Genomic DNA, 27,086 nt, shown 5'->3' on the forward strand with positions numbered 1-27,086 from the left:
AGTAAGTGTCATAATAAATTCCCTTGTCGAGCAATGCGACGTCATTCTGACTTTTTCTATTAAAGGTTCCACAGTAGGTCACAATAGGTAGCTACTCACGATTCAGTTGATTCGAGTGTACATTATGTAGTTAGGTATATCGCACTCCTAGATCAAGAGCATCTCAACTCAAAATATACGCCATTCTAAGTCAAAGTCAAAGTCAAGATATAGAGCGACGAATATATTACCCTATCTTTCTATTACCTACAGTAAAACCAATGCCCTGTAAAATTCAAATTATGTAAAAAAAAGTAACAAATAAAAGTAATTCAGGTATTTTAATTTATCCCTTTAGGGATTTTTATCCCTAAATAATTTGTCCTTTGTCTATTCTAGTCTAATTTTAGGTTCAATTGCCAGCCAAGCGCCTGCTGGTGTTCCTATGTTTCGACCACGTTTCGACTTCTGCAGGGCTACTACGAAACTCGAAACTCGAAGTTCGTATCGTGCGGTCCCTCTGACACTTATATTATTTAATACGAGAGCGAGAGGGACGGTACGATACGAACTTCGAGTTTCGAGTTTCGTAGTAGCCCTGCCTGGCCTGGCCCTATTAACAAAGTCTAAGCTACTACGTATACTGCGAAGTGCAAAATTCGAACTTCGTATGTTGCCGTCCCGCTGACGCTTATACTATTTAATACGAGTGTGAGAGGGACGGTACGATACGAACTTCGATTTTCGAATTTCGTAGTAGCCCCCTGATGTCGTATTTCGTCGCTTTAGGGCAGCGAATATATAAAACCCAAAAAAGGGTGAATATTTTTTACACAGGTATATATAGGTACATATGAAAGTTAGATGATAAGAATACAAGAAAATTCGACAAAAAATGCATGTAGGTATGGTTAAAACGACGTTTTAACCAAAAACTTATTTTACTCCGAAATAAATAAATCCAAAATATGCGCTAAGCTCATAATGAACCGAACTGATAAGTGTACAAGTCGGGTAAAGGCGCTTCGTCCCACGCAGCCGTGTACTGATATTCGCGCGATGCATAATGCATTCCGATCTGCATTTGCCAGTATTAACCATGGTAAAAGCTAGATTTCTAATTAGCTATCACTTCTAGTTACATATTTTTAGGTAAGGTAGCATTATAGATATTTTATGCACTCAGCACACAATCGTCTATGCAGCAAAATGTCCAAACTTCGTTGGCCAACGGGCAAAATTACGGGCACGTATTTGAATATCGAAATTTAAAATATCTAAGGTTAAAACGTCGACGGTCAAAATATCGAAAATCAGAATGTCGAACGATTCTGAGGTCGAAATTCTAAATATCGAATGTCTATAATACCGAAGGGTACAATACTCGATTACTGATACGAAATTTAACTTTGGCACTCGCCGGTCGCTCCCGCGAATTAATCAGACTTCAGTTTTAAATTCTAGGTAAGTACTAAGTAATCTAATCTAAAAATTAGGTGCGACGACGAGCGCAGCGAGGAGGAGCGGTAAGGTTAAACCGTGGCCAGAATAGAGTTCTATGCATTTTTCTTGATATTAAAATAAATAAATATACTTCGCTATTTCAATTTTCGATATTTTAATATTTGTTTTTTTGACGGTTGATATTTTGTGCCTCGATATTAACATAATATCGATCTTTCGGTTGTAGATATTTTGAGCTTTCGATATTTTAGCCGTTCGATATTTCGGTTTTAGGAATTCCAGACGTCGATATAATGATAGTAGATATATTTAGATCATTTGATATTTTGATTTTCGATGTTTTGACCGTCGACGTTTTAACTTTAGATATTTTAAATTTCGATATTCAAATACGTGCCCGAAATTACGGGTGTTCTGTTAGGTCTAAGTAATAATACCTAATGTTCATAATGCAGAACACCGAAAAAACTATTTATTGAATCAAGCGTTACTTTGCGGAGGTCCATATCAATGAATTAATTTAAGATCGCGGGTGAGCAAAGAAATTCTTTAAGTTCACCGAAAAACAACTGGAAGGCGTAGCAGTGTCCAAACTACAGAATTCCGATAAAGTTGATATAAATGGGAATAACATTATTTACTAGGTAATCTTTTAGTAGGGAAGCAGCTAGCCGAAGTACCTACCTACCAAACATATCCAAATGACAAAAACCGGGCAAATGCGCGTCGGACGCGCGCACCGAGGGTTCCGCACACATTTAGAGGTATGTAAGTAAACAGGAATTTTAATTAACCCTCGACGCAAAAAGAGGGGTGTTATAAGTTTGACCGCTATGTGTGTCTGTTGATCTGTCTCTCTGCCTGTGTGTCTGTCTGTGGCACCGCAGCTCTTAAACAGGTGGACCGATTTGAATGCGGTTTTTTTATTTGAAATCAGGTTTTCTAGCGATGGTTCTTAGACATGTTTCATCAAAATCTGTTCAGCCGTTTTTGAGACTTTGAACTTTGAAGTGACAAAGTCAGGGGTATTGACACTAAACTTGGAAATTATGCGTAGTTTTGAACTACGACTTAACAAAACACACGAATACTTTTTGAGTTGAGGTACCTATCTAAGGTTTTCTGTTTATTAATTAACACCTTGTATACATCTGTATAAACAAACCATACCTGTGAAGGCTAACATGAAAATGCTGGTGGGCTGCTAATAACACCCCCCTGTGACCGCAGGGGGCAGTGGGGTGACAAACGGCGCCCTGTAATGTGCTACTGTTGAATTGCAAAAATCTCATTATCCTCTAACTGTCGTTTATAGAAGTAATTAACTACTGAGGCTAAGGGTGGAGTGGAGTGTCCTTTATTACAATGTTTAATTTCCTTCTTTTTTTTTTAGTTTGTTTGTATGAAATGTTTTAAACTTTGATTGATACAGGCTTTACCTACATTGTGGAGGTCCAATAGGTCCGTAGCTGTATCCAACCTGTCAGACATGCGAAACTACCTTAGTCTGTCTGTCTGTTACCGCTTCACGCATACACCACTGCTGAAACGAGTTAGTTTTTTTTTATGTATATATAAAAGGGGCAAACGAGGATGAGATTCACCTGATGGGAAGCAATCACCGACGCCCATGGACACCAGCCAACACGAGGGGTATCACAGTTGCGTTGAGAGGCTGATGGGCTTGTTTTTTAAAGATCCCTAAGTTGTACCGCTCCGGAAACACTGCCCCAGGAAGCTGGTTCCAATTGCCAAATCTAAAGTAAACGTTCCATCCATAGCTACTGAACACTGCTGAGGATCTTAATTCCAGCGCGAAGTAGAATTTCAACGGCAGGGGTACAGCGCCATCTATCGGCGAATGGGGTACCTAACAATTTGCAGACTAGAACTAGTATGTATGTTGATGGTTTTTCAGAGGTAATTAAGATACTTTTAGCGTGCTCTAATAGCCTAATAGGTACTTCAAGAAAAAATGCATGAAGTGGCGGTTAAATTACAATCTTAGTTTAGAAATATTTTTCCTACAAAGTTTTCATTAAGCTTAACTTTCGTGATTTTTTTCATATTTTTTAGACGTGCGGTTCGAAAGTTAAAAGGGGGGACACATTTTTTTTTCACAGTGAATATCTCCGAAAATATTCACTTTATCAAAAAAAATGGTTTTGCGAACCCTTATTCATTTTCAATTACCTATCCAACGATACCTACGATTGTTATACCTATGTTTGTATACCTATGTTTTACGGTATGTTACCTGTTGGCAAACCTAAATAAATAAATACCCCACAACATAGGGTGGAAGTGAAAAAAATCATCCCCACTTTAGGAGGTACCCTAACTTTTTTTTTATTTTACCACTTTATCGGCGTGACTGATATTTATATTCATGCTAAATACAGCTTTCCAGTACTAACGGTCGCCGAGCTTAGCCGCGGACAGACAGGCGGACAGAAATGGCGAAATTACAAGGGTTCCTAGTTGACTAAGGAACCCTAAAAAGGCGGCCACGTGCGAGTCGGTTCCGTACCATTATTTATACAACATTAGACATTAGCAAAAAACGGCAAAAAATCAGGTTTGCTGTATGAGAGCCCCACTTAAACATCTATTTTATTCTATTTTTAGTATTTGTTGTTATAGCAGCAACAGAAATACATCGTCTGTGAAAATTTCAACTGTCTATATATCACGTTTCATGAGATACAGCCTGACGACACATAGACAGACAGACGGACAGTGGAGTCTTAATAATAGGGTCTCGTTTTCACACTTTGGGTACGGAACCTTAAAAAGCATGAAAAACCAGTCACTTGACGATATAACTTTAAAAGGCAACTCCGCAGTTTTCCCTGCGCCCCAGCAATTGTGTTTCGTTATAACGAGTTTTTTGGCGACGGCCCGCGGACACCGCGCGGTTGTTTTGCTCATTTTAATGCATATCTGTTCGGATATATATTTCCATCTACTTTTTAATTGGTTATATAATGTATTTTAGGCTTTAGTGTCGTTTGGAGCTTAATTAACAGGTATTTAAGAAAGCAAGATTGTTTTTTGTAATGTGGTAAGTATAAATTAATATGTGGTAAACAAAGGTAGCTTGATTGAACTGCAAGAAAAACATGCACGTTGCATTACATTGCGGCGCTCGATTGAACACTACAAACTCGTTGGATTTAGAGCCTCACAATTAATGAAAATTGCACGATAAGTAAGGTCGGTAAGTATTTTCACAACCGTCTATGTACACTAACAAGACACCAATAACTAGACCACAGACCCAGTGGCACCCGAGGAGCGTCTCTACTGACCAGAAAAGGAACCAAAATGAGCGGGAACATAAGCCAATATAGAACCACTATATTTTATCATCATAACAATCATCATTCTCACAATCAAATCTTTGGATAAGGTACCAGCCTAAAATGCATTTTATTGTAAGGTAAAACGATGGTTTTTTCCTCTGTGTAAAACAAAAGACTTTCTAATTCGCTCTCTAATACATTACAGGTCATGCAACATGCAACGGTCACACTAATAATCGAATGGGTACTTACCTCTCTACCACAATTTCTCGTAACTGCAACAACTTGGTACCTATATTTCTTCTTCTTCTTCTCTGCCTGCCTCTCCGACTAGCAAAGGTTGGCAGTCAGTTCTGACCTACCTATTTACTAGATAAAATCAAAAACTCAGTAGAAAAGGCTATTTTATTTCAATCAAAAGTTAGATCAATAGTATCCTCCACAGACATGTCTTGAACTTCATCTGTAATTCTACTCTCGAAATAGTCACCGACTTTAGAACTGCCTTCATCTAAATCCTTCCTGGTTTCACCTAAATCCATTCTGGTTTCGCCTAGGACCGTACTGCTTTCACCTAAATCATTCCCGCTTCCGCCTAAGTCCGTCCTGCCTTCACCTAAGTCCTTTACGTGACTTTCGCCTCCATCATTATGTTTTCCTTCAGTATTTGGCCTGAGCGTTTCTTTTGGCTTGGATATCGGCGTAGTAATAAATTTGCTTGTTGAATTGGTTGTAGCAACGGTTTTTCGACGTTTGTCTTTTGCTCCAGGATTCGAAGCCTGTATCGTATTTAGACGTGTTTTCTGTAGAAGAGAAATATTTTACTTGAGGACATTGTGCAAGTAATTTAAATGGGTACATGAGATGTACAGATTACAAGACAGACAGATGTACTCGTACAATGTCGAACTAACCCAATCACCTGTTGAAATATTACAAATCTGTTTGATAACTATGATGGCACATACAGACTGACGTTAGTGCCAAACTTATAGCATCCCTCTTTTGCGTCGGGGGTTAAAAACACCCGCGGAAAATCTCACATCTCTAAGCTCCTAGCGATTTAAATTTTGAGATTTTATCCAGATCCCGTGCAAATGTCGGGATGAAAAGTATGTCATGTATTATACCAGACGCGCAAGCTATCTACATACTGAATTTCATTCAAATCCGTCCACCCATTTTAGCGTGAAGGAGAAACAAACATAAGCACCAACGCGCGCAAAATTTTTTTTGCACGTAATAGTCATCATGATCACCATATCAGCCGTAGGACGTCCAGTCATTCACTGTTGGAGATAGGCCTTCCCCATGGACCTCCAGTTGCTTCGGTTGGAGGCGTCCTGCGTCCACCTTGAACCCGCGGCTTTAACCAAAATAATATTGGTAGGGCTAGGGTTAATAGCATGCCTATTAAAATAAATACAACATTCATAAAATAATAACAGCATATCGCAATCAAAACTAAAGCTAAATCAATGCGGTGTCGCTTTAATATAAAACAGGAGATAAATAAATGATATTCATCATATTTTACCATGCACAATTGAGTTTACATTAAAATTGGGTTTTAAAATAACTCGGAGCCAATCTACCTGGCGACGAAAACTGTTAATATTTGAATGCTACGGTAAAAAGGGATATGTAGATGTTATGATTGTTATGCCGTTTCGAGTAGCCTTTAGCACCAATATATTCGAATGAGCCAGATATACTCGTAGTGTAGGTGTCTAGGGAGTTCTTCTTATGATTGGTTTTTCGGAGTCTTTTTGTATTTTTTATTTCAACTCCAAATTTGTTACTTTTACGGGTATCCCGTGAAACCATATCGAAAATACAAACTGAGACATCATCGCAGCCTATATACGTCCCACTGCTGGGCACAGGCCTCCTCTCAGAATAAACGAATGAGAAACTGAGACATGGATGTACAGAAAAACCAGAAAAAGAGACCAGCGCTGGGAATCGAACCCAGGACCTCAGCAATCCGTGCTGCGTGCTATAACCCCTACACCGCCGCTGGACAGGAATCTACACGAATTTTTCCTATGCATACATATCCCGGGTCGCTTTTTTATGTACTACGCTACTTAAGCAGCAGCACTAGCGACCTCTATGTTCCGCTCTCATCGAGAGACGTCACACTCTTTCGGAACTAGACAAGAGATGTCGCTACTAAGCAATCAAATTATGATTGGTTTTTTGGAGTCTCTTTTTGTCTTTTTTTCTTTTTTGTAGTTCTTCTAAGTCGCTACACTCTTGCTCTTGGCATAGTGTTCGTGGTCGCCGGCTGAGGATTAATAGTGAACCTTCATGATAACTTTTTTGAGAAAACGATGTGGTGATTTGATTTCCCCTTGCCTTAAGTAGGTACAACATATGGATCCAAGACGTGGTGCTTCACTATATGCCTTATAAATAGGCTCAGAGTTGGTCAGCTAGCTATAGAGAGAGCTATGCTTGGTGTTTCTCTACGGGATCGAATCAGAAATGAGGAGATACGTAGAAGAACATGGGTCACTGAAATACGCGAGTCAAGCGAAGTTGCAAAGGGCAGGCCATATAGCACGGAGAACAGAATGGCCGTTGGGGCCGAAAAGTTCTCGAGTGGAGACCGCGGATCGGCAAGCGCAGAGTAGGACGTCCACTCAACGAGATGGACGGATGACCTGGTTAAAGGCGCGGGTTCACGGTGAACGCAAGCCGCTACCAACCGAGGCAACTGGCTGGAGGTCTATGGGGGAGGCCTATGTCCAACAGTGGACGTTTTACGGCTGACATGATGATAATGAGGTATAACATAGTTAGGTACATACCAAAGACGGATTTCTGCGAACAAGAAGCTTCACGTCTTCGGAGTTGATTGTGTTTCGTTTGGCGTGCCTAAAAAATAAACAATACCTAGGTAACAATCAACGAAACTTTTGACGCTTTAATTATAATACTGGCTGCTGCACAAATTTGATTGTCTTCATTCTGTAGGAATTTCGCATTTTTCCGTGGTATATGTTCGCATGTTATGGTTTCATAATTTGCAAATCTGACTACTTCTTGGAATCCAATTGAGCTGAAATTTGGCATTTGTGACAATACAAAACCGGTGGCCAGGTCTGTCTCCACAGGACGGAACTCTTCAATGGTCAATGACATCAACTTGAAACTTATGCAGGAGTAAGAGTATGTGGAACATATTTCTGAAGTGTTGTCTAATGCACAGGTGCTCATAATCATTTTCTCATGCTATGCCATATGACAGATAGGAATGGTGATAAATGTGGACTACAACTAAATCCCCATTCGCCCGTCTGGCCATCTTCAAATCTAGGGTGAATTGGCATTTATTTGGCAAGCATGCTTCATCTTCGTCCACATGTTCACTTACCATCAGGCGTGATTGTGGTCACACATAAGCCTAATTCTGTGTGACCCCCCCCCTGGACGCTTCCTGGGCACCCTCCACACAATGAAAAATCCAGGCAACCCGAACAGATGGCAACCCTAGCTACAGCAACCACGCAAACCGTTCTACCAAACTGATTTTAGTGAAGATACAATAAAATTTGTAGGTATTTACTTTGAAAAAGCTTCCAAGTCTGTTGCATATACGGAGAGTTTCCTGTATATAAGTTCTGCCACTATATCCATGGCTGGCTTGGTCATCGTCATGCCTAACAAATGTAGGGATTCTGTGCAAATGGCTCGGACATCTTTGTGTAGTGATGCACGCAGTTTCTACAACAGTGAAATTTCCAGAAATAAAATAAAAATAATTTTGTGTACACATAAATCAGCGCCATCTAGTAAGATTGTGATACATCGCTAAATGTTGAACCCAACAACAATAAGGATAGTTGCCGTAGTTCAACAATTCATCCACAGATGTCGCTATGTTAAAGTCACATGTGATTCGCACAATATTGCAGCTGATTTGTTTACTATTTTATTGTGTTTATATTTGAACCCATTCCATCTTAGTAAACATGCAGAGATGATAATAAAAGCTTCAAAGCGTGCTTATTATTAGGTGTACAATGACAAAAACAATTGAAGCAGGCTTACCTGTGATGTTGAAAGATTTTCAAAAGCAGTCATTGTGCGGTACTTTTGTATTATTTTATCTGCTTTACTTCATTCTCAGTAGATTTAAAACATTATTTTAGAACGTTACTAATTTAAAACTAACTAAACGAATGGAAAAACGTCGAAAGGAGAAAATAGACAAGTCGAATTATAAACAAACGTTTGATTGACTTGATTTGATTTTGACTTTGACAATGCACTGGGTGTAGTTATTGTACGACCTGGACAATGCTCGACCGATTTTGTACGACCTGATAATTCAATCACATGTCACTTGGAACACGGGTCGAGCTTTATCACCCTGTACCGATAATGTTCAAGGTGCTATTGGACAACCTGATTTTGTACGACCTAATAATCGGAGCACACTTTTGACAGCAAGAAATCGATTCGCACGATTGATCAAGTTTTTCGTGTACACCGAATATTAATAAATTTAGTAGAAAATAACTTAATTTGGTCCTGGCGCTTCACCGGCCGCTGCCGCGGCACGCTCGCTACGCTCGCTCGGCTCGCGCATTGTGGTCACAATTGGACCTAACACAAATCTATGGTCATTCGATTCGATTGGATTCCGATTATAACGACGTACAATAACAGGTCGAGTATTAACAGGCCGAGCAAAAATTTGGACCCCCTAATAATGCACGACCTAATATTGTACGACTTGATAATTCTAATCCAAAATGAGTTCGTATTATCAGGTCGTACAGTGATGGCTGAGCAGTATAGGGTCGAGCATTACTGGTCCCCAATACACTGACATTGACACAGACGAGAAGCGGTAGACGTTACGTTTTGTTTTTGCGTGGAAACAAATTAGGCCGTATTGTCTAACGTTTCTGACAGTCGCGATCACAATCAAAATAACATTTAGCATGTTGTATTGTTTTTGTATTTTGTAACTTTGTGTACCTATAACTTTGTGTATAAATAAATATCTACTGCGACTATACATTGCATGAATTGAGCAGTTAGCGAAAGTGACTTATTGATTAAACTGGCCAAGTAGGGAAATTGACGAGTCAAAGATTTTGATGGCATTGACGAATTAGGGAAACTGACGAATTAACGAAAATGGCGAATCGTGAAAATGACGAATTAAAGATTTTGATGGCATTGACGAATTAGGGAAACTGACGAATTAACGAAAATGGCGAATCGTGAAAATGACGAATTAAAGATTTTGATGACATTGACGAATTAGGGAAATTGACGAATTAACGAAAATGGCGAATCAGCGAAAATGACCAGTAGTGTGCACTAACTCCACACGATAACATTTTTAATCTTAGGTATTTGTTCTTTCCCTACTGAACTGATTTTAAAAATCGTAAACTACACTCCCAGATAAACATGAGCTGCTACGCAAGAAGAGGGGTGTTATAAGTTTGACCGCTGTGTGTCTGTCTGTGGCACTGTAACGCTTAAACGGGTGGACCGGTTTGAATGCGGTTTTTTTATTTGAAAATTCTAGCGATGTTTCTTAGACATGTTTTATCAAAATTAGTTCAGCCGTTTTTGAAATATTGAACTTTGAAGTGAAAGTCGGGGGTTTTCCAACTTTTTGTTAGGTTATCGAGTGTATATGAACGTTATGAAAATTTACAAGTTTCCGTGGGAAATCTTTCAAATGACATACCACACAAGCATCAACGCAGGAGGCAGAAGTGGAAGGTAAGAAATAAAACGAATCTCTTTTATTTACATTTTACTGAGCATTCTGTACATAACATGTAAAACATCCCACGTCAATAATAAAAATACAATTTCCAGGACGCTATGCAGCACAGTGTGGACCGATTATATGCTCTTGCCAAGTCTAGACAGATTGTAATGTTGTTTTATTCTATGCTCACTTCCAAAAGGGCATGAATAATAGAATTATTGGCGCAGACACATGGCTGCCGATTCCAGTATGAGGTTTGGGACAATACCTATATCAGAAGTGTTTCAGTCTCGCTTTCGCCGATATGAACCGTGATCAACATCTCGTTCGGTTTAAGCAGACTCCGCGTCGATAGAGCAAGGAAGACGAATAAAAAACAATGGGGCAATGAGGTTTTCTTGATAAGCCAAATATCGCTAGATGGCGTTAGTAACGTGAGGTGCTTTTGACGTAGCAGTCTCAGCCAATCACAAATGTGATACAAATGGAAGTTGGCGCTTGTATAGTAAGGTCCGTTTGACAACTTTGAAATGTGTGCAGGGCTTGTTAACGTTACCAAATTCACATTATAAGTAACGTTACGTAGCGGTTAAATCGTAAAAATACCTTTTAAATTTGTTTAACAGAGGTATATCAACTTTTTTACGGTATTTGAAGCCCTGCATGTGCGTCAAGTTTGGGATCGGTTTATAAAGAAATGAGCCATTCATGCACCGTCAACGGACCTTACGATACTAGCGCCATCTAGCAATATTTCACCTGTCATAAAACCCTCATAACGACATTTAAAAAATATTTTTTTACTGTGTTGCATAGCAAATTTTGCTACAAGTAGATTGATACCGAAGTCATTTATAAAACCTAAAAAAAGTTCTGCTTTGCACGATAATAACTAATAAATAAGATGAACATTATGAATCTTTTCACGAGCGAGTTCACTTCTTCAAGAGCGCTTATACTCCGCACAGCTGTACAGTCACCAGCACCAATATCTGACACAACAAGCGTGCATAAATATTTGATACGACTGTATTTCTAGGGCCGGAACTACTCCGCTGTGGCAGATATTAATGCTGGTCACTGTACAAATGCTGGCAAACTTCTAGATCAAGGGTCGGAAATTGATTTAAGTAGGGTCCGTCCGGTAATGCTGTTTAAAATTTTATCAATGTCTAGTTTTTTTTTGTGATTAAGTATTATTTATAGGCAAAGTAGGTAAATTAGTGAAATCGACGGTCTTGGGCTACAATAGTAGGCCCTTGGCGGGCCTTTAGCGGTCGGGATTAGTGTTGCCGAAAAATCGATAGTTTTAAGGTATCGAGACTATCGATATCTCTTTCCGTGCAATACTATCGATAGTATCGATATTATTGCTGTATAATAATACAAAACTATCGATACTATCGATAGTTTTGAACAATCGATTGTGACCTATATTTCAATACTATCGGATTACAAGCAAGATTGCAAGATGTAAGGGTTTCGTGTAAGGTAGGTAAAGGCTTTCGACTAACTTAACGATCTACCAAACTTTACTTAGAAGACTTAGGGGCTGTTTCACCATCCATTGATTAGTGTTAACTGACGGTTAAATGTGATGCCGTCTCCGTCTATTCGAACAAAACAAATAGAGACGGCATCACATTTAACCGTCAAGTCAACACTAATTAATGGATGGTGAAACAGCGCCTTAAGAGTGCTGCAATTTCTGTTCTGCCAACCTCCCCGTGTAGATGCAACCGATACTATTGAAATAACGGTAACAATCGATTGTTCAAAACTATCGATAGTATCGATACTATAGATAGTATTTCGTAATTTTCAGTTCAATACTATCGATAGTTTTGCATTATTAGACAGCAAAAGTATCGAAACTATCGATTACTTTTGCTCAAACTATCGATAGTGTATCGAAACACTATCGATATTGGACTATCGATCGACAACACTAGTCGGGATGTTCTAGATCATTTGGCGGCGTGGTACAGCTGAGTTTGCGCATGTACCGACTCACCACAGAAGGTTCATACAGTAAGTTTCATAATGAATTTAAGCGGCGACTAATTGCTTTAGTATATACCTACGTATTAGTATTGCTTAGAAGTTTGCAGGCATTTGCTCAAATGGGTGCAGCTCGCTGTGTGCATCCCTTTCAAAGACTAGTACGAAGATGACAAATTAGGCATTTCAAATAGCACACTTTGGGAACGCACGCGCGTATCAGAAATCAACACACCAGAAGCACGGGTCAGCCGTGCACACCAAATCCGGCTCTCTTTCTTAAAACTGTTTACTGTTCGTTAAGCGAGAATCAAAAAAAAATCTCTTGTAAATTTTCGCGCTCATTATTAGTTTTTCTTATACATACTTATTATGATATTGGTAGAAAACTTAAACAAAATAAATGTGCCGATAGGTAACACGGATAGGTAGAAAACCAATGATAATACCGTTATTGATATAGATACATAGATTTTAGAATTTCATAATCCAACAATAACAATTTTTGTCTAGTTTCTAAAAGGATATTTGTTAAAATAATTACTGCGCACAGGGAAACATACAATAATAAAAGGCTGAACTGGTTTGAAAATAGGGGCCCTTGTACACTTTAGTACCTTGTCGCTGTCACTTCATGTTTGAACTTTAGTATAAAACGGTCAGATGGCATACAGCGGCAAGGTACAGTTGAACAAATTGAATCATGACCATGACCCAGGGTCCTTTGTGCTACTAATGTCATGTTGACATCTCGCACTTCTGTCAAGGAAATCGTAGTAAAATTTAATACTAAAAGGTTCCACCCTGGGTCATGTTTCAATTTGTTCGACTGTACCAAAGTGTGTGATGTCGTCTAACTCGACTGTACAGTATTACAAAAATACGAGCCTTGTACAGTCGGTGCCCTGCCATAAGTATTTACTTTTCTATACAACTAGTGTGAAGAAGTGGATGGATACATAAGTTTGGAAACCAACCGTACATATATGCGACATACAATGTTTTCCATCACATTTGCGAGTAAAATTTTATATTTGTAATAGAAAAAATATAATTGTTCCAAATATTGGCGATACCTTAGGCTGCGCTCTTGGCAGCGCCGCCCTCCCCCTCCCTCAGCATGTGCCTGAGCCGCGTGTGCATGTGGTCCTGCTGCTACACCATGCGCATACACCATGCGCAGCACCATCAGTACGGGCATTTATTCATTTACCGACCTTGGGCTTCATGACAAGAAAATTTGTACGCGCAATGACTCATTTACCGACCACGGGTTTCATGACAAGCACATTAAGGTCGAGGGTTTTATTTGGCGGGTTGCAACCAAGGTAGCCTGCATGTTTCGACGCTGTTTACGAGCAAGTGTGATGAAAAACATTGTATGTCGCACGGGGGCGGTACTAGAATTACGAACATCGACTCATTAACCCTTTACCAGGCCCCTCAGAACTAGCGTGTCTTCATACGTACTTTATATACTGTTACAACCGTATTTAAAGCCTAGTAAAAAATTTATTTACGAAAGACGGAGATGTTCCTTTAAACCAGAAATAAAAATGTGGGTTACGGTTATCCCATCGCCTGTCTAAGTAATTAACTGTCATACTCGATTTTGTCTTATTATATTCTTGATCAGGCGAAGGGATATATTCTTCCCACATCTTATTCTTCAGGGAAAATCTTTATAAGGAGATTTTTACAGCTAGGTACATGAATTCGCTCTAGGTTGAACACAAAAACAGTTTCATATTACTTACGCGAGTTTTTATGACACGACAAGACAATTTACCGGGCCATGGGAAGAATAGCTCCCGCACAGTTAAACTCTAATAAGGCCATGGGATAATGTCAACCCACATCCTAATTTTGGTCATACACAAAAATGCATGAATATTTAGCAATGTTTAAGATTACATTACCTTTCAACACTCAAAATCTATAAAATATCAAAAAATTGTTCGATCTATGTACTTCTGTTTCGTAGAAATTAAGGAAAGTGTTCCAATTTCTCCGTAGTTTACTGAAATAAGAGTTCAAGTGAATCTAAACGGCTGCCAAAGATATATTATGCGATTTAGAAGCGTGTTGTGAATGAAGATAATAAAATACTATTTTCAGGGATCGACAAAATATTTTGTAGGAGGTTTGGAGTTAAAACCTGACTACGGTAACCGATATAAGATGTGGGAGGAATATATCCTTTCGCCTGGTAAAGGGTTAAAGCCCTCAGTCTTCGACTTCAGGCTTCTAATAGACTATCGTTCGTAATTCCTTATTTACCGCCCTTAACACACAATGTACTATTAGCATTATAAAAAGGGTAAACAATTATGACGAGTCTTTTTATTGAAAAATGTTTTTAAAAATACACTAACTATTACATATGATACCAAAAGCATGTAAATGATTATAAATGTCCTTGCTAATTGTTACTATTTGCTGTGATTTATTTTTCAATAAAAAGACACATCAAGATCGCTTACCTTCTTCCTAATGCTAAAAATTACGAAGTATTAGCTCTTTGATAAATCGTTGGACACCCTGCGCGCCACATAGGCGCGTAACTGACTATTCGTGATTTGCCAATTTTTGTAATTATCAAAAAAATCGTTGGTTGTATTTTGATAATAAGAAAATAAATATTACAAAAATATTTTTAAGCCAAAGTAAGTGGGTATGTACTATAAAACCACTTGAATCATGATCTACTGTTAAACCTTTTCACAGAAAAAGTTACAGTACTATCGTATTGCTTGAGTTGCTTGACATCAGGGACCGCTCCAGCCTTTCCCAAGAAGATTTAGAATGGCTTATAGCCCAAATGACTTGCTTACCCTATCGAAGTAATATATTACCCCTTTGTTACTTAGGCGTAAGAAGGTCTGTCACCCGCCGACTCTGCTAGACGTCCAGTCACATGTTATAGACAATATCGACTTTTATGTAATTAAATTAATGAGTCAAGGGATAAAAAATGCTTAGTATTGAAAGGGTAAGCCCTTCATGAGGTTGTTCAAAAGGCTAGCTACCCTCTATTGAAAACGGATAAGCAGTCTTACGAAAAACCCTCAAATGGGACACTGGGCCAGTTCCCTGATTGAAAACGGGAGCTCATTATTTAATTCACTGTGAAAACGTTCTATGTTGGGTCAAAAATCAAATGGTTTAATAGTACCTGTCGCACTCAGACAAATCAATTAAACATTTAACCATTGATTTGTTAACATGATGACTTTACACACAAAAAAATTAAACCGAATTAATTTTAAGTTAATTGAAATCTCTGAGTGCAGCAGCCAGTATTTTGTTACACAAAAATATATATTGCTATTTATACTTTCTTGACGATTTGGACGACGTCTTCATCTGCTAAAACATGTTCGATGCCCACTTTCTGCGGCTGATGCTTCACGGATGAGCCCCAGACCAGAGCACTATGGAAAAACATAGTAAATATTATGGTTTACTAATGTTTCGGCGAATAACGTTTGGCAACCTGTTTAATTTCGCAACTTTTAATTTCCCAACTGTTTAATATTTCTGAAACTGTAAATATTTCAGGATTTTTATAAAACTAACCTAATCTAACCTAAAGGGTGCTACATGATGGCCCTGAAATAAATCCTGAAATATTTACAGTTTTAGAGTTTGCGAAATGAAAAGTTGCGAAATGAAACAGGTTGCCAAACGTTACGTTGCGAAAATGCAGTACTCGAAATATTATATACTAGCGGTTACCAGCGGCGTCGCTCGCGTGAACCATACATAACATTGCGGTCCCCATTAAGAATAATCGCAAGAACAATCGTGCCGAATTTCACGTCTCTTTAGACTTTTGCGGTTGAGATTTCTACCAAAGGATTGGTTTTAAGTTTAGTTTATTTGTGTAAATGTACGAATGATTTTTAATCAAAATTTATCAGTACATAGAATAAATAAAATAAAATAATAATAATAAAATTTAGCAATAAAACACATTTTTTAAAGCTCATTTTTTTCCCGCAACCCTTATAATAGAAGCTTTGTGTCCCCCAGGCCTAGCAAACTACACACGTTGAAAAACACTGAATTAGAGAATAAAACAGTTATTTACTTACATTTTAAATTCCTTGACAATGGATCTATGCAGCTTGTTACAGAAATCTTCCACAGTGGTACGGTCAGCGTGCAACACAACAGGCGAGTTATAGTCAGGCAACTGGCCCTTCGGCTTGGTGTATATCCTGATCAGCTTCAGGTATTCCCACATTTTCTCTAGCAGATCGTCGAAGTTCCACCTGTGATGGGCCGAGATTGGAACGCAATGGGGTATTTTGTAGATAACATCTAGCTCCTCTATGCTGATTTGATCTGGAAGTGATAAATAAACATTCATCAGTTTGTGTTAGGGCAGACATACCGTTTGTGGCCATTTATTGTTTAAATATATGTTTATTTGTTTCAGTATAAACTTTTGAAAACTCACTAAACATATTATTTTAATACTATAACTTTTTATATATGACTGAAAATGTCAATTGGCCAAAACCGGGCTTAAAGTGGCCAAAACCGGTACTTCTGTCTGCCGTAGGTACTAGCCGTTAGAACCGCGACTCCGTCCGCGCGGAATTCGTTTACCGCTATTCCGCGGGAACTATGCAATTTTCCGGGATAACAACTATCCAATGTCCTTCTTCAGGACTAAAACTATCTGTTTGCTTAATTTCATCTAAATCAGTTCAAATAATTTATTGAATCAGGCGTTACTTTGCGGAGGTCCATATCAATGAACTAAAATAATTTCCTTGCTCACCCGCGACCTTACGATAGCTAAGCTTATGCAAAATATGCGTGTTCATGCAGTTCCTCCACCTCCACACTGTAAGAACACACACAAATCACACAAACCCATCTATCACCACCACCACACTACACTGACGCGTTTCGAACTCAACCAGAGCTCATCTTCAGAGTGACACAACCGTACACCATGCTACCAGTTGTTAGACTAACGAACCACAACCACCGTTTTAACTTGTCACTGTAACTGCCCAAGTACCCACATACGTTTTATGAAACAAAACCAAACTACCCACAAATTATTAATAAATTTTTTAACCGTCCTTCAAAACTACCTTGATTTTTATTTATTCACTGTCAAGGCATGTTTTATTAACTACCATTGCATGCACACTGCATTGTGTGCATGAACACGCATATTTTGCATAAGCTTAGCTATCGTAAGGTCGCGGGTGAGCAAGGAAATTATTTTAGTTCATTTTAAATCAGTTCAATTGTTTAGACGTGTTGAAGTAAAAAACAAACTTTCGCATTTATTATACATATTACTAGCTGTTACCCGCGACTTTCTCCGCGTAGAATTCGTTTATCGCTAAGCCTCGGAAACTATGCAATTTTCCGGGACAAAAACTATCCTATGTCCTTCTCCAGGACTCAAACTATCTCTATACGGAATTTCATCTAAATTGGTTCAGCGGTTTAGATGTGATGAGATGAAGTAATAAACAAACAGACACAAACTATCCCTTTTACTTATACTATTACTACTATACTGAGCAGCAAAAAATCTGGCCCTCAAAATGTATGCAGTAATAGGTAATTTTGTATGGAGAGTGGGCCAAATTTTGTGCCACTGAGTATATATACTACTACTATTAAATATTATCCAAATCCGTCCGCTTGTTTTAGCATGAAAGCATATCAGAATAATAGACATAAATATTCACAAACTAAAAAAACTTTTGCCATTTATAAGTACAACAACAATAAAGGCCTTAGGTGCTTTGCCAACTCACCAATCTTATTGAGCAGGTAGATGCAGGGCACATAGATGCGGTTTCCTTCAATAACGTCAATGAGGTCGTCAGCAGTGGCGTCATACCGCAGTGTGATATCAGCATTGTGCATCTTGTACTCGGATAAGATGGACTTAACTGCTTCCAAGTCCAACTCAGACTGAGGACACTGTGGAAAGAAGATTAGAACACCTATATTAACATACTGTAGATTTCATGATACTTTTGGATTGATTCTTCTGTAAAACTGGAACTCAAGTAAACAATTGGTAAAGAAAAATTAAACTGCGCAAGCTTTTTTATTGCATAGTTACTCTTCTACTTGAGCTCTTGCCTCTACCAAAAGACATGACAGGACAAACATGATGTGATGACTATATTGATTTAGTTGTAAGGTGTTTGGACTTTTGGGAGACATTTTAGTTCCCGTATTAGACTGACAGAAAAAAAGTTAATGCCTTCAACAATAATAGCAATCTCTTATGTAATGTAAATGTAAGCTATACTCCCATAACTAAGTAATAATAATAAATACCATTTAATTTCACCTTGTGTGCTAATTGTGTACCAAAGGCACACAGAATCGGTTACCGTAGATTAAGGAAAACTATAGATATAATGTATAACCTGTATTTCTGATATAAGGCTATAAATATAATAAATAATAATAACTTTTTCACCTTGTAAAAGTACACCAATAATTTTTTAGGTACAATACACTATAATAAACCCCCTTGCAAAAAAATAGGGCACCTATGGTTTTTCAGATTTTTAGGCATTGAAGCTTAGAAAGTAAGCTTTCATGAACCTAAAATACAAAAACTATAGGTGCCCGTTTTTTTTTGCAAGGGGGTTTATAATGTTTCCTATGATGTGAGGGAGTCCGAACTAGGCGCTAGGGTGTTTTTTTTTTAGATTTTGATTGCTGAATAGTGCTAAAAAGTTGCAATTTGTTCAAAGGTTTATGAGAAAAATAAAAATATTCAAACCTACTTTGAGACCTCTACTGTTAAATTCCGTAAAATATTGTGTTTTTACATAAAACTATGTTGTCATCTTATTCAAAATATACCTTAGTTTAAGTAAAACAACTTTGTAATGCACTAAGGGGCTGTTTCACCATCCATTGATTAGCGTTAACCGACGGTTAAATGTGATGCCGTCTCCGTCTATTCGAACAAAACAAATAGAGACGGCATCACACCTAACCGCCAGTTAACACTAATCAATGGATGGTGAAACAGCCCCTAAATGTACCAAAATTATAAATTAAATAGACTGCCAAACAACCAATACCACCAATTTATGTTTAAGTATGTTTATGTGACTTGTAAAACGAAACTGTTTGTATTGATAAAATTTTTGACTGAAGCTGATGTCTCATCACTTTTTAGCATAAAAAATATTATTTATTTTCATGTGAAATTACGAATTTTTCATACAAGAATCAAAATCTTCAAGGAAAGGTAAAATATTTATGTAAGAAGCTAGTTCATATGCAAGTTTTTAGAGGTGTTCAAGACTGATTAAACTTTTTTTTTTCTCCATACATAGATGCTCCACCCTACAGGCAGAACCCTCCATCAGAGTTCTCAAAGCCCTTACCCCGGAAATATGTGGAATTTAATTGTTTGTATTGCATCATCCCATTATGAGCGCATTGTGGTCCACTCACCGTTGTATTCAAATTGATCCCTCCTTTGTCTTTCTTCCTAAAGTATATATTTGGAGGTTGCTTGTTGAGCCTCAGTCCGAAGCCTTCCAACTCATGCTCGAGCAGTTTCTTGTGCTGCAGAGGTTTTAGGACATCGAGGACTATGAAGACCAAACTGCAGGTCCGGGCGACGGCAATGACTTGCCGACCACGACCCTTGCCATCTTTGGCGCCTTCGATAATACCGGGGAGATCGAGAAGCTGTGGAAAAGGGTGGGAGAAAATCAGTTTGAAAACAAAAAATATTGTACAATGTGTTACAAAAAAAACTGTAAAAAATAAAATAAGTTACTAATGTGAAAAATATTTTCAACTTTAGTAAGCTGTCATAATATACAACTGGAGTCAGCATAAATATTCTGTGTATTTTATAATTTTTTTTTGCATTAAGTTATATAGTTAAGGTGATACTATGGTATTCAAGTATAATCCTTACAAGGGATCATTTTCACCCCCTTGCCGCTATATGGTTATTTCTGTAACGCTATATTTTGGCCATTTCAAAAAACTATGTCTTCAGCTCAGTCACTTAATTAATGGTATCAAATATCATATTGGAATACTAAATGTGCACAAACCCACCTGTATCTTAGCCCCCTTATATTTAATACAGCCGGGCACAGTTGTGAGTGTTGTGAACTCATACGCTGCCACCTCCGAATACACTCCTGCCAGATTGGAGAGCAATGTGGATTTGCCCACTGATGGGAAACCCACAAAGCCAATACGAGCATCACCAGTTTTGGCGACGTCGAAACCTGAAATTATTATAAATTTGTGTTTAGGGTCATCAAATAACATTTCTCTCAGTTTTTAAGCACTACTGGAACATTCCTAAAGTCTGAACACTCCTACATCAGACCGTCTGTACTACCTAACTCAAGTTATAGTTTTTGTATGTAAGTAAATAAATATTATTATTGACAAGTAGTTCCACCCTTACCTTCACCCGTAGCGCCGCCGCCACCCTTGGGTGTGATCAGTTCACGTCTCAATTTCGCTAGTCGGGCTTTGAGCAAGCCCAAATGGAGCGCTGTGGCTTTGTTTTTCTGCGTGCGAGCCATCTGAAATACATCGCGCAGATCTTAACATAAAACTCATTTTCAATTAAACTACACTTTAAAACTATGTTTTACACTGTCTAACATACATTTTAAAGGTATTTTGGTAGGTTTTGTTCATAATAAGGCTTGAAATACGCCAATTTAAGTCATAACCTCTACTACAAACCTCGGACTCTATAGCCGCGATTTTCTCCAGTATAGTACTCATGTTTTTGGTTTCTACTTAACACCAAGCAACAAATTAAAATAAATTATTAGTAAAACTAATTGTTTTCTTATTTAAGTTAAGAAATTAATATAAAAGGAAAGCGTGACAATCTCCGTGGACGTACACCAATTCCAGAATTTGAAAGAGCCGGGCTGTGTTGCTAGTGGACTAAAGTAATGTTTTTTTTATAACTATCTAAAAATAATGAAATAAAAAAAAACAATGTTTTCATGGTTATTGATGATCATAAAAAATCATTTTATACTGTAAAATCGTGAAAATTAACAAATCTATTTGAATGAACGATAAACAAAAACTTATACTAAGTAGCGCCATCTATCGCTATCTATCATACAACGAGAGCCACGTAACTTAACCTAACACTAGACAGATGTCAATTAATTCTAGTTTTACATCCACCCAAAAGATGGCACTAAATGCATCGTAAATAAATAAATTAAACCACGTGGAAAGTTCTCCGCAGGTTTGCGCAGGGAAGTACAGAAGGAAAGGAACAGTAGGAAAATCGTGTGTAGGGTTTGAAGCTATGCCTCAGTCAGTGGCAATTGGAACGTCGGGTAGGGTAGAGCGACCTCGCTTGCCCGTTCCGACTTTCGTTTCGTTGCGTTTCGAGCGTGAAAATTTAAACTGATTTAATATTAGTTAAAGTGACCAGTAAATAGTGAAAGTAGTGATCAAAATGGATGATTTGTATTTGTAAAGAAGTTAGATTAGCTTTAACTTTGGTGTTGTATGTGATTAGGTGGGTATGCGGAGGTCGATTAAATTTTTAATTTAGGTAATCTTGATTTTAGTTTTCCGTGAAGGTACTTGGATGCCATACTACAAACATTTAGTTTCGAAAACTAAAGCTTAGTTTGAGTCAGGTAGGCTTACTACACAAGTTTGCTAAAGAGTTTCTTCAATCGTTCTAAAGCTTGTTCTAAGCGGTAAAAAAACTTTAAATTATAAATAAGGGTGGAGGAGCTAAACTTACTGATTTAGGTTCAATTTCGTAGGTAGGTAGGTAAGTCCATAAGTTTATTACCTGCCTAGTGCTATTATTTTGGAATGAACTATGTTAGGAACCCGTTCAAAAAAATAATGTTTAAACCCGATGTTAAAACTAAGATCCTTTTCGAACTACGTCCGGTCCGAATCCGATCCGAACCCGTGAAAATACGGCCCGGCGTAGTCGTAGAACTTTTGTATGGTTCCGTCATCCGATTTCTCTCCGATGTAGTGCGTAAACTACCATACAAAAGTTCTACGACTACGCCGGACCGTATTTTCACGGGTTCGGATCGGATTCGGATTGGACGTAGTGCGTAACCGCCCTAAGGACGAATACTTATAAACTCTTACCTAATGTTAAAACAAAAAAACCTGACTTAGTTTGATTTGAGTAGGTACTTAAGTTTTCTGCCTGAAGGCTGTAATGGCCTAGTGGTTTAGCCTCTCAAGCAGAGGATCGTGGGTTCAAAGCATCTATCTCTGAGTTTTTCGGAATTCACATTCGAAATTTACCAAGGAGCAATAATAGTGTGTGCAAAATTCCCAATTCGCACTAGGCTCGTGTGAGAACTACGACCCAAGTCCTTACATTCTGAGAGGAGGCCTGTATCAAGCAGTGGGGTGTAGGTAGGTATATGTAAAGAAAAGAAAAAAAGAACGAAAAAACTTATTTGCCAAAATTGGGCACAGCAAAAAAAATCACAATTAAAAAAAAACTTACTACATACTCTTACATACTAAATAAAAAAATGAGCCGAGATCTTACATACTACGAGTAAATGAGCTGGGATGATAATGTTTTTCTGCCCGCGAGTGAAAAGACATGGTAATTTTTTAGATTTTAATTTTGTAGGTATAAAACGGCAATAAAATGCCATTCCAGTGAAAAAATTAGACGGAGCAATTTTCCGGTCCAAGACACGCCAAAAAATTATAAGTATTTTATTAATATTGGTATTCTGCTGGGATATTTTTTTTGATATTTCATATATCGTCCCCTTACAACCAGAATCGCTTATCTGCATGAAATGTAGTTTCGAGAAAAACGCATTTAAAGGTTTGCATGCTCTAAAAACCTATAAAAGCTAGTTATACTAAAAACATCTCTGTGTTTCTATTTAGATAATTTATCCCTTAATAGGATAGGGCTATGTTATTTACTCTATACTCGCGCCAAGTAGGTTAAAATAGGGCTTTTCTTCAAAAGGTACTGCAGATAAGCGATTTTGCCTGTAGACACGTTTTTTTTTATCTTCTAAACTAGCAAGTTTACGCAGATATATTGGATAAAATATCATTTTAAGTCCATAATTGAAGCATTTTTTGCCGAATACAGTGTTAAAATGCTTACATGTTTTATACAATTTAAGTTTTTAGTTAAGGCTCAGCGCAAATAAGAGGTATTGGCTGTAAACAAATCGGAATTTACCTCTTAAGCGCGCTTAAAAGTGCAAAATATTTCTAAGATGTTTTGACTCTAGGCTTTTTTTCTGTTTTTTTCTATCTTATATGCAATGTAGCATTATTCTGTTTTGTTTTTATCATTCAACGACATATAACTTGTATTTTTCGAAAGAGTTCCATCAATCTATTTCAACAAATAGGTACCACATAGCCCAAAAATATAAATAAATGAAAACTAGCGAGCTAAAGTCTTAAATATAGTAGTATATTTCTAGTATATGTGAGATATATTACGTTATTCCTTTAATATCATATGTGCTGCTTAATACATTTAATTATGGAACTTTTGATTACATGCATACAACAAAAAACATATTTTATTCAAACATTTTAATAAAAAGGCACTTAGCGTCTCAAGGCTCAAAGTAACCACTGAAACAGTCATGAAAAAAGAACCGTAATGGTAATAACCATCAGTCTTCTTCTTCATCAAAACGATAACGAGCATGGATATTCAGGTTTTGATGAACTAAATAGAAAAACATAGGTATAACCAGATCCAGCAGACCGTCGAACTGAACCGCGAGTGTCATTTAGATACCTACTATTTACTACTTCGTATCGTAGGTACGTCGTATCAATGAATAGCTTATCACGGCATAAAACATTTACGTTGTCACACATTTTCATTGTTCTTGGCTTAATATTTGTATAGGTAATATTTTTATCAATTACGTTATGTCGTCTGACTTTTTGAGTTTTGATACCAGGCCTGTAACTTTGCAAACCAACCGTCGAACAAGACAAGGCAACAGAAAATCGAATCCAAACTCTGTTGAACCTCTTTCAGTAGAGGAATTTAAACTACCTGCATTAAAAAGCTATACACTAATCCACTGCCAATAAGCGCAGCTAAAAAAATAAAGATTTAATGACTTTTTACAAAAAAAATGTTATACCGGAGATTCACCATGGCTGGTTGCACTGGCCTGTGATGAAGACGTTATTGAGCGTGTGCCGGACGTAGTCACAGCTGAGACAAGCAGTGATGAAAAATAACCTTAATGGTAATAATCATCAGTCTTCTTCTTCATCACTGCTTGTCTTAGCTGTGGCTACTCAAACCAGCCGTGGATAATTAATATTACCTAAGCCAAGAACAATGAAAATGTGTGACTACGTAAATGTTTCATGCCGTGATAAGCTTTTCATTGATACGACGTACCTACGATACGAAGTAGTAAATAAGTAGGTTATCTAAATGAAAATCACGGTTCATTTTGACGGTCTGCTGGATCTGGTTATATGTTTTTCTATAGCCGCGTATCCATTAGAGCAGCCTCAGGCCGAGCACCGCGAGCCGAGCCATATTTTGTCGGTTTTTTGACCGTGCTCAAAGGAGCCTCAGTCTGAGCCGTGCCTTTGGCAGCGTCTCCACTTGCGCGGCCTCAGAGCGAGGCAGCCGCTCGGCCCGAGGCTGCCTCTAGTGGATACGCGGCTTATTTAGTTCATCGAAACCTGAATATCCATGCTCCTTATCGTCACCTGAAAGAAAAACACTGTTAAATTACGGCAAGTGAATCGCTGTTATACATAGATCTGTTCACTCACGAAGGCGCGCCCCTCCACAGCTAATTATTAATGTACACGAGAAACCTCTTAAGTACTTACACATTGTCTTAGTCTTAGTGTGCGTGACTGACGGTACGCTTGCGACTGAAGCTACGAGGACAAGTTCGAGCTACGCACACATAGACTTGTCGTACGGATACGTTTAGGTACAATTACAATTATAGAATGTGGAGGGGCAGACTTTCGTTAGTGAACAGATCTATAATTACCTAAATAAGTTTTTAAAAATTACTTATTATGAATCGTGCTTTCAAGCGTGTACGAACGACTAAGCTAGCCTACACAAAGTGCACACTACTTTACAATACAGCGCGAAACGTCTAAGCGATACTTAAGCGATTTTGGCTGTAGCGCTTCTTATGGTCGAAGCAAACATTTTTACAAGCAATATCGCCTATATTATATTTAGTTTGTTTCGCTGTTGCAATAATTGAAATATAAAGTAATGCTCAACAGGCGAACCTACTAACATTATTTTAGCACTTTTAGGCAGTACTCAAATTGCATTTTTATTGAAATCTTAACATTCCAAAATCGCTTGTTTGACATTAAAAATATTTTTGCTGTTGTAAAATAAAAAAAAATGCTGTTTAACCAACGCGTAGTTGTTTTGGCTGTTGATTTTCTTAAAAATCGGCTTTAAGTGAGCTTAAGAAAAACGTAACTCGGTATTGGAGTATCGTACAGTAAAACGGGTTTCAACAGCATGTAGATCTTGGAAAGTACATTCTAACGATATATTTAACTCAGTTTTGCCCAAAAGTGACTTTAAGCGATTCTGGTCGTAAGGGGACGATATTGTTGCAATACATTACCTACATGAATATGTCCAGTGAAGAAAGTTTGAAAGGAGAATTATTTCCGTAAAAAGGTTTAGGTATTTACTTAAATCCTATTATTATTATTCTTTGGAAATTTATACAATACTTTTTATTTATTGATACTTTATTATCATACTGTAAAGTTTTTTCTGGCAGAGGAATTGCTGTAGGGTCCACTACCTTTATTTCTACACTAACTTTAGAACAAATATTTTCGGTGAAAAATTGGAGAACCGTTTGGAAAAATTGTAGAAGGTATTTTAAATCCAGTGCAATTTTTTTAATTTCGGAATAGTATTTTCGAGATTTGTGATTTCTAGTATCGATCCACTATGCGCTTCTCCGCTCTGCTCCGCTTCTACGAGTATTATATATTGTATACCTACATATTATATGTATATGTGCAAAAACGACTTATCCTGATTTACTTATAGGCATGTTAAAACGCTATTTAAATAATCATTTCCCGATTCATAAAATGTCATCTCATTTTCCTTTGTACATGCTCTCGGTGATGTATTTAATAAAATCCTACTATAATATTATAAATTTGAAAGTTTGTAAGTGAGTGAGTATGTTTGTTACTTCTTCACGCTGAAACGGCTGGACGGATTTGGTAAAAAGTTAGTTTATAACCTGGATTAAAACATAGGATACTTTTTATTCCGATATTTCCACGGGCTAGGGATAAAATCTCGAACTAATAACAGCTGGGCTTAGAGAGTCATGAAATTTGGTATGCAGATAGCTGGATATCTGGAATAACACATAGGCTACTTTTTATCCCGATGTTCCAATTCGGGATAGGGATAAAATCTGGAAATAACAACCGCTGGGCTTAGAGTCATGAAATTTGGTATGTACGTAGTTGGACGTATGGAATAACACATAAGCTACTTGTTATCCCGATGTTCCCACGGGATAGGGATAAAATCT

The 27,086-nt window shown here is 37.7% G+C and overlaps 3 protein-coding genes across 6 annotated transcripts in view; 1 reads left to right on the forward strand and 2 right to left on the reverse strand.

Annotated features, from left to right (window-relative positions):
* Window positions 1–5,135: 5,135 nt before the first annotated feature.
* On the reverse strand, window positions 5,136–9,579 carry LOC141436989 (uncharacterized). The gene is made up of 4 exons (XM_074100147.1): window positions 8,808–9,579; window positions 8,323–8,480; window positions 7,565–7,631; window positions 5,136–5,551 (listed from the first exon to the last, which is right to left on the reverse strand). Exons 1-4 carry the CDS (start codon window positions 8,838–8,840, stop codon window positions 5,159–5,161), a joined length of 651 nt encoding a protein of 216 aa, XP_073956248.1. The 5' UTR covers window positions 8,841–9,579; the 3' UTR covers window positions 5,136–5,158.
* Window positions 9,580–10,958: 1,379 nt separating this feature from the next.
* On the reverse strand, window positions 10,959–21,458 carry 128up (GTP-binding protein 128up). The gene is made up of 7 exons (XM_074099766.1): window positions 21,238–21,458; window positions 20,951–21,071; window positions 20,590–20,765; window positions 19,969–20,208; window positions 18,294–18,462; window positions 16,596–16,848; window positions 10,959–15,932 (listed from the first exon to the last, which is right to left on the reverse strand). The coding sequence occupies exons 1-7, from the start codon at window positions 21,277–21,279 to the stop codon at window positions 15,830–15,832; spliced, it is 1,104 nt and encodes a 367-aa protein (XP_073955867.1). The 5' UTR covers window positions 21,280–21,458; the 3' UTR covers window positions 10,959–15,829.
* Window positions 21,459–21,843: 385 nt separating this feature from the next.
* LOC141437496 (potassium channel subfamily K member 18-like) overlaps window positions 21,844–27,086 on the forward strand; it is a 238,779-nt gene continuing 233,536 nt past the window's right edge. For 3 of the 4 annotated variants that reach the window (XM_074100907.1, XM_074100906.1, XM_074100909.1), the window contains exon 1: window positions 21,844–22,042. The gene's annotated coding sequence lies outside the window, so the exon portion shown is untranslated. Of the gene's footprint in view, window positions 22,057–27,086 lie in introns of all 4 variants that reach the window. The other variant, XM_074100910.1, reaches the window with a different exon arrangement.

The sequence above is a fragment of the Choristoneura fumiferana genome, chromosome 17 (assembly GCF_025370935.1).
Source record: "Choristoneura fumiferana chromosome 17, NRCan_CFum_1, whole genome shotgun sequence".
Classification (NCBI taxonomy): Eukaryota; Metazoa; Arthropoda; class Insecta; order Lepidoptera; family Tortricidae; genus Choristoneura; species Choristoneura fumiferana.

What these genes read in the sequence shown, in the direction of transcription:
- LOC141436989 (XM_074100147.1), bottom strand. Translation starts at nt 8,840, where the DNA reads ATGACTGCTTTTGAAAATCTTTCAACATCACAG. An exon ending in AAAATCTTTCAACATCACAG is followed by an intron (nt 8,481 to 8,807) that starts GTAAGCCTGCTT and finishes TCACTGTTGTAG; the next exon opens with AAACTGCGTGCATCACTACA. An exon ending in GACTTGGAAGCTTTTTCAAA is followed by an intron (nt 7,632 to 8,322) that starts GTAAATACCTAC and finishes TTTATTTTTTAG; the next exon opens with GCACGCCAAACGAAACACAA.
- 128up (XM_074099766.1), bottom strand. Translation starts at nt 21,279, where the DNA reads ATGAGTACTATACTGGAGAAAATCGCGGCTATAGAGTCCGAG. An exon ending in CGGCGGCGCTACGGGTGAAG is followed by an intron (nt 20,766 to 20,950) that starts GTAAGGGTGGAA and finishes TAATAATTTCAG; the next exon opens with GTTTCGACGTCGCCAAAACT. An exon ending in GGATCAATTTGAATACAACG is followed by an intron (nt 18,463 to 19,968) that starts GTGAGTGGACCA and finishes TTCTTTCCACAG; the next exon opens with TGTCCTCAGTCTGAGTTGGA.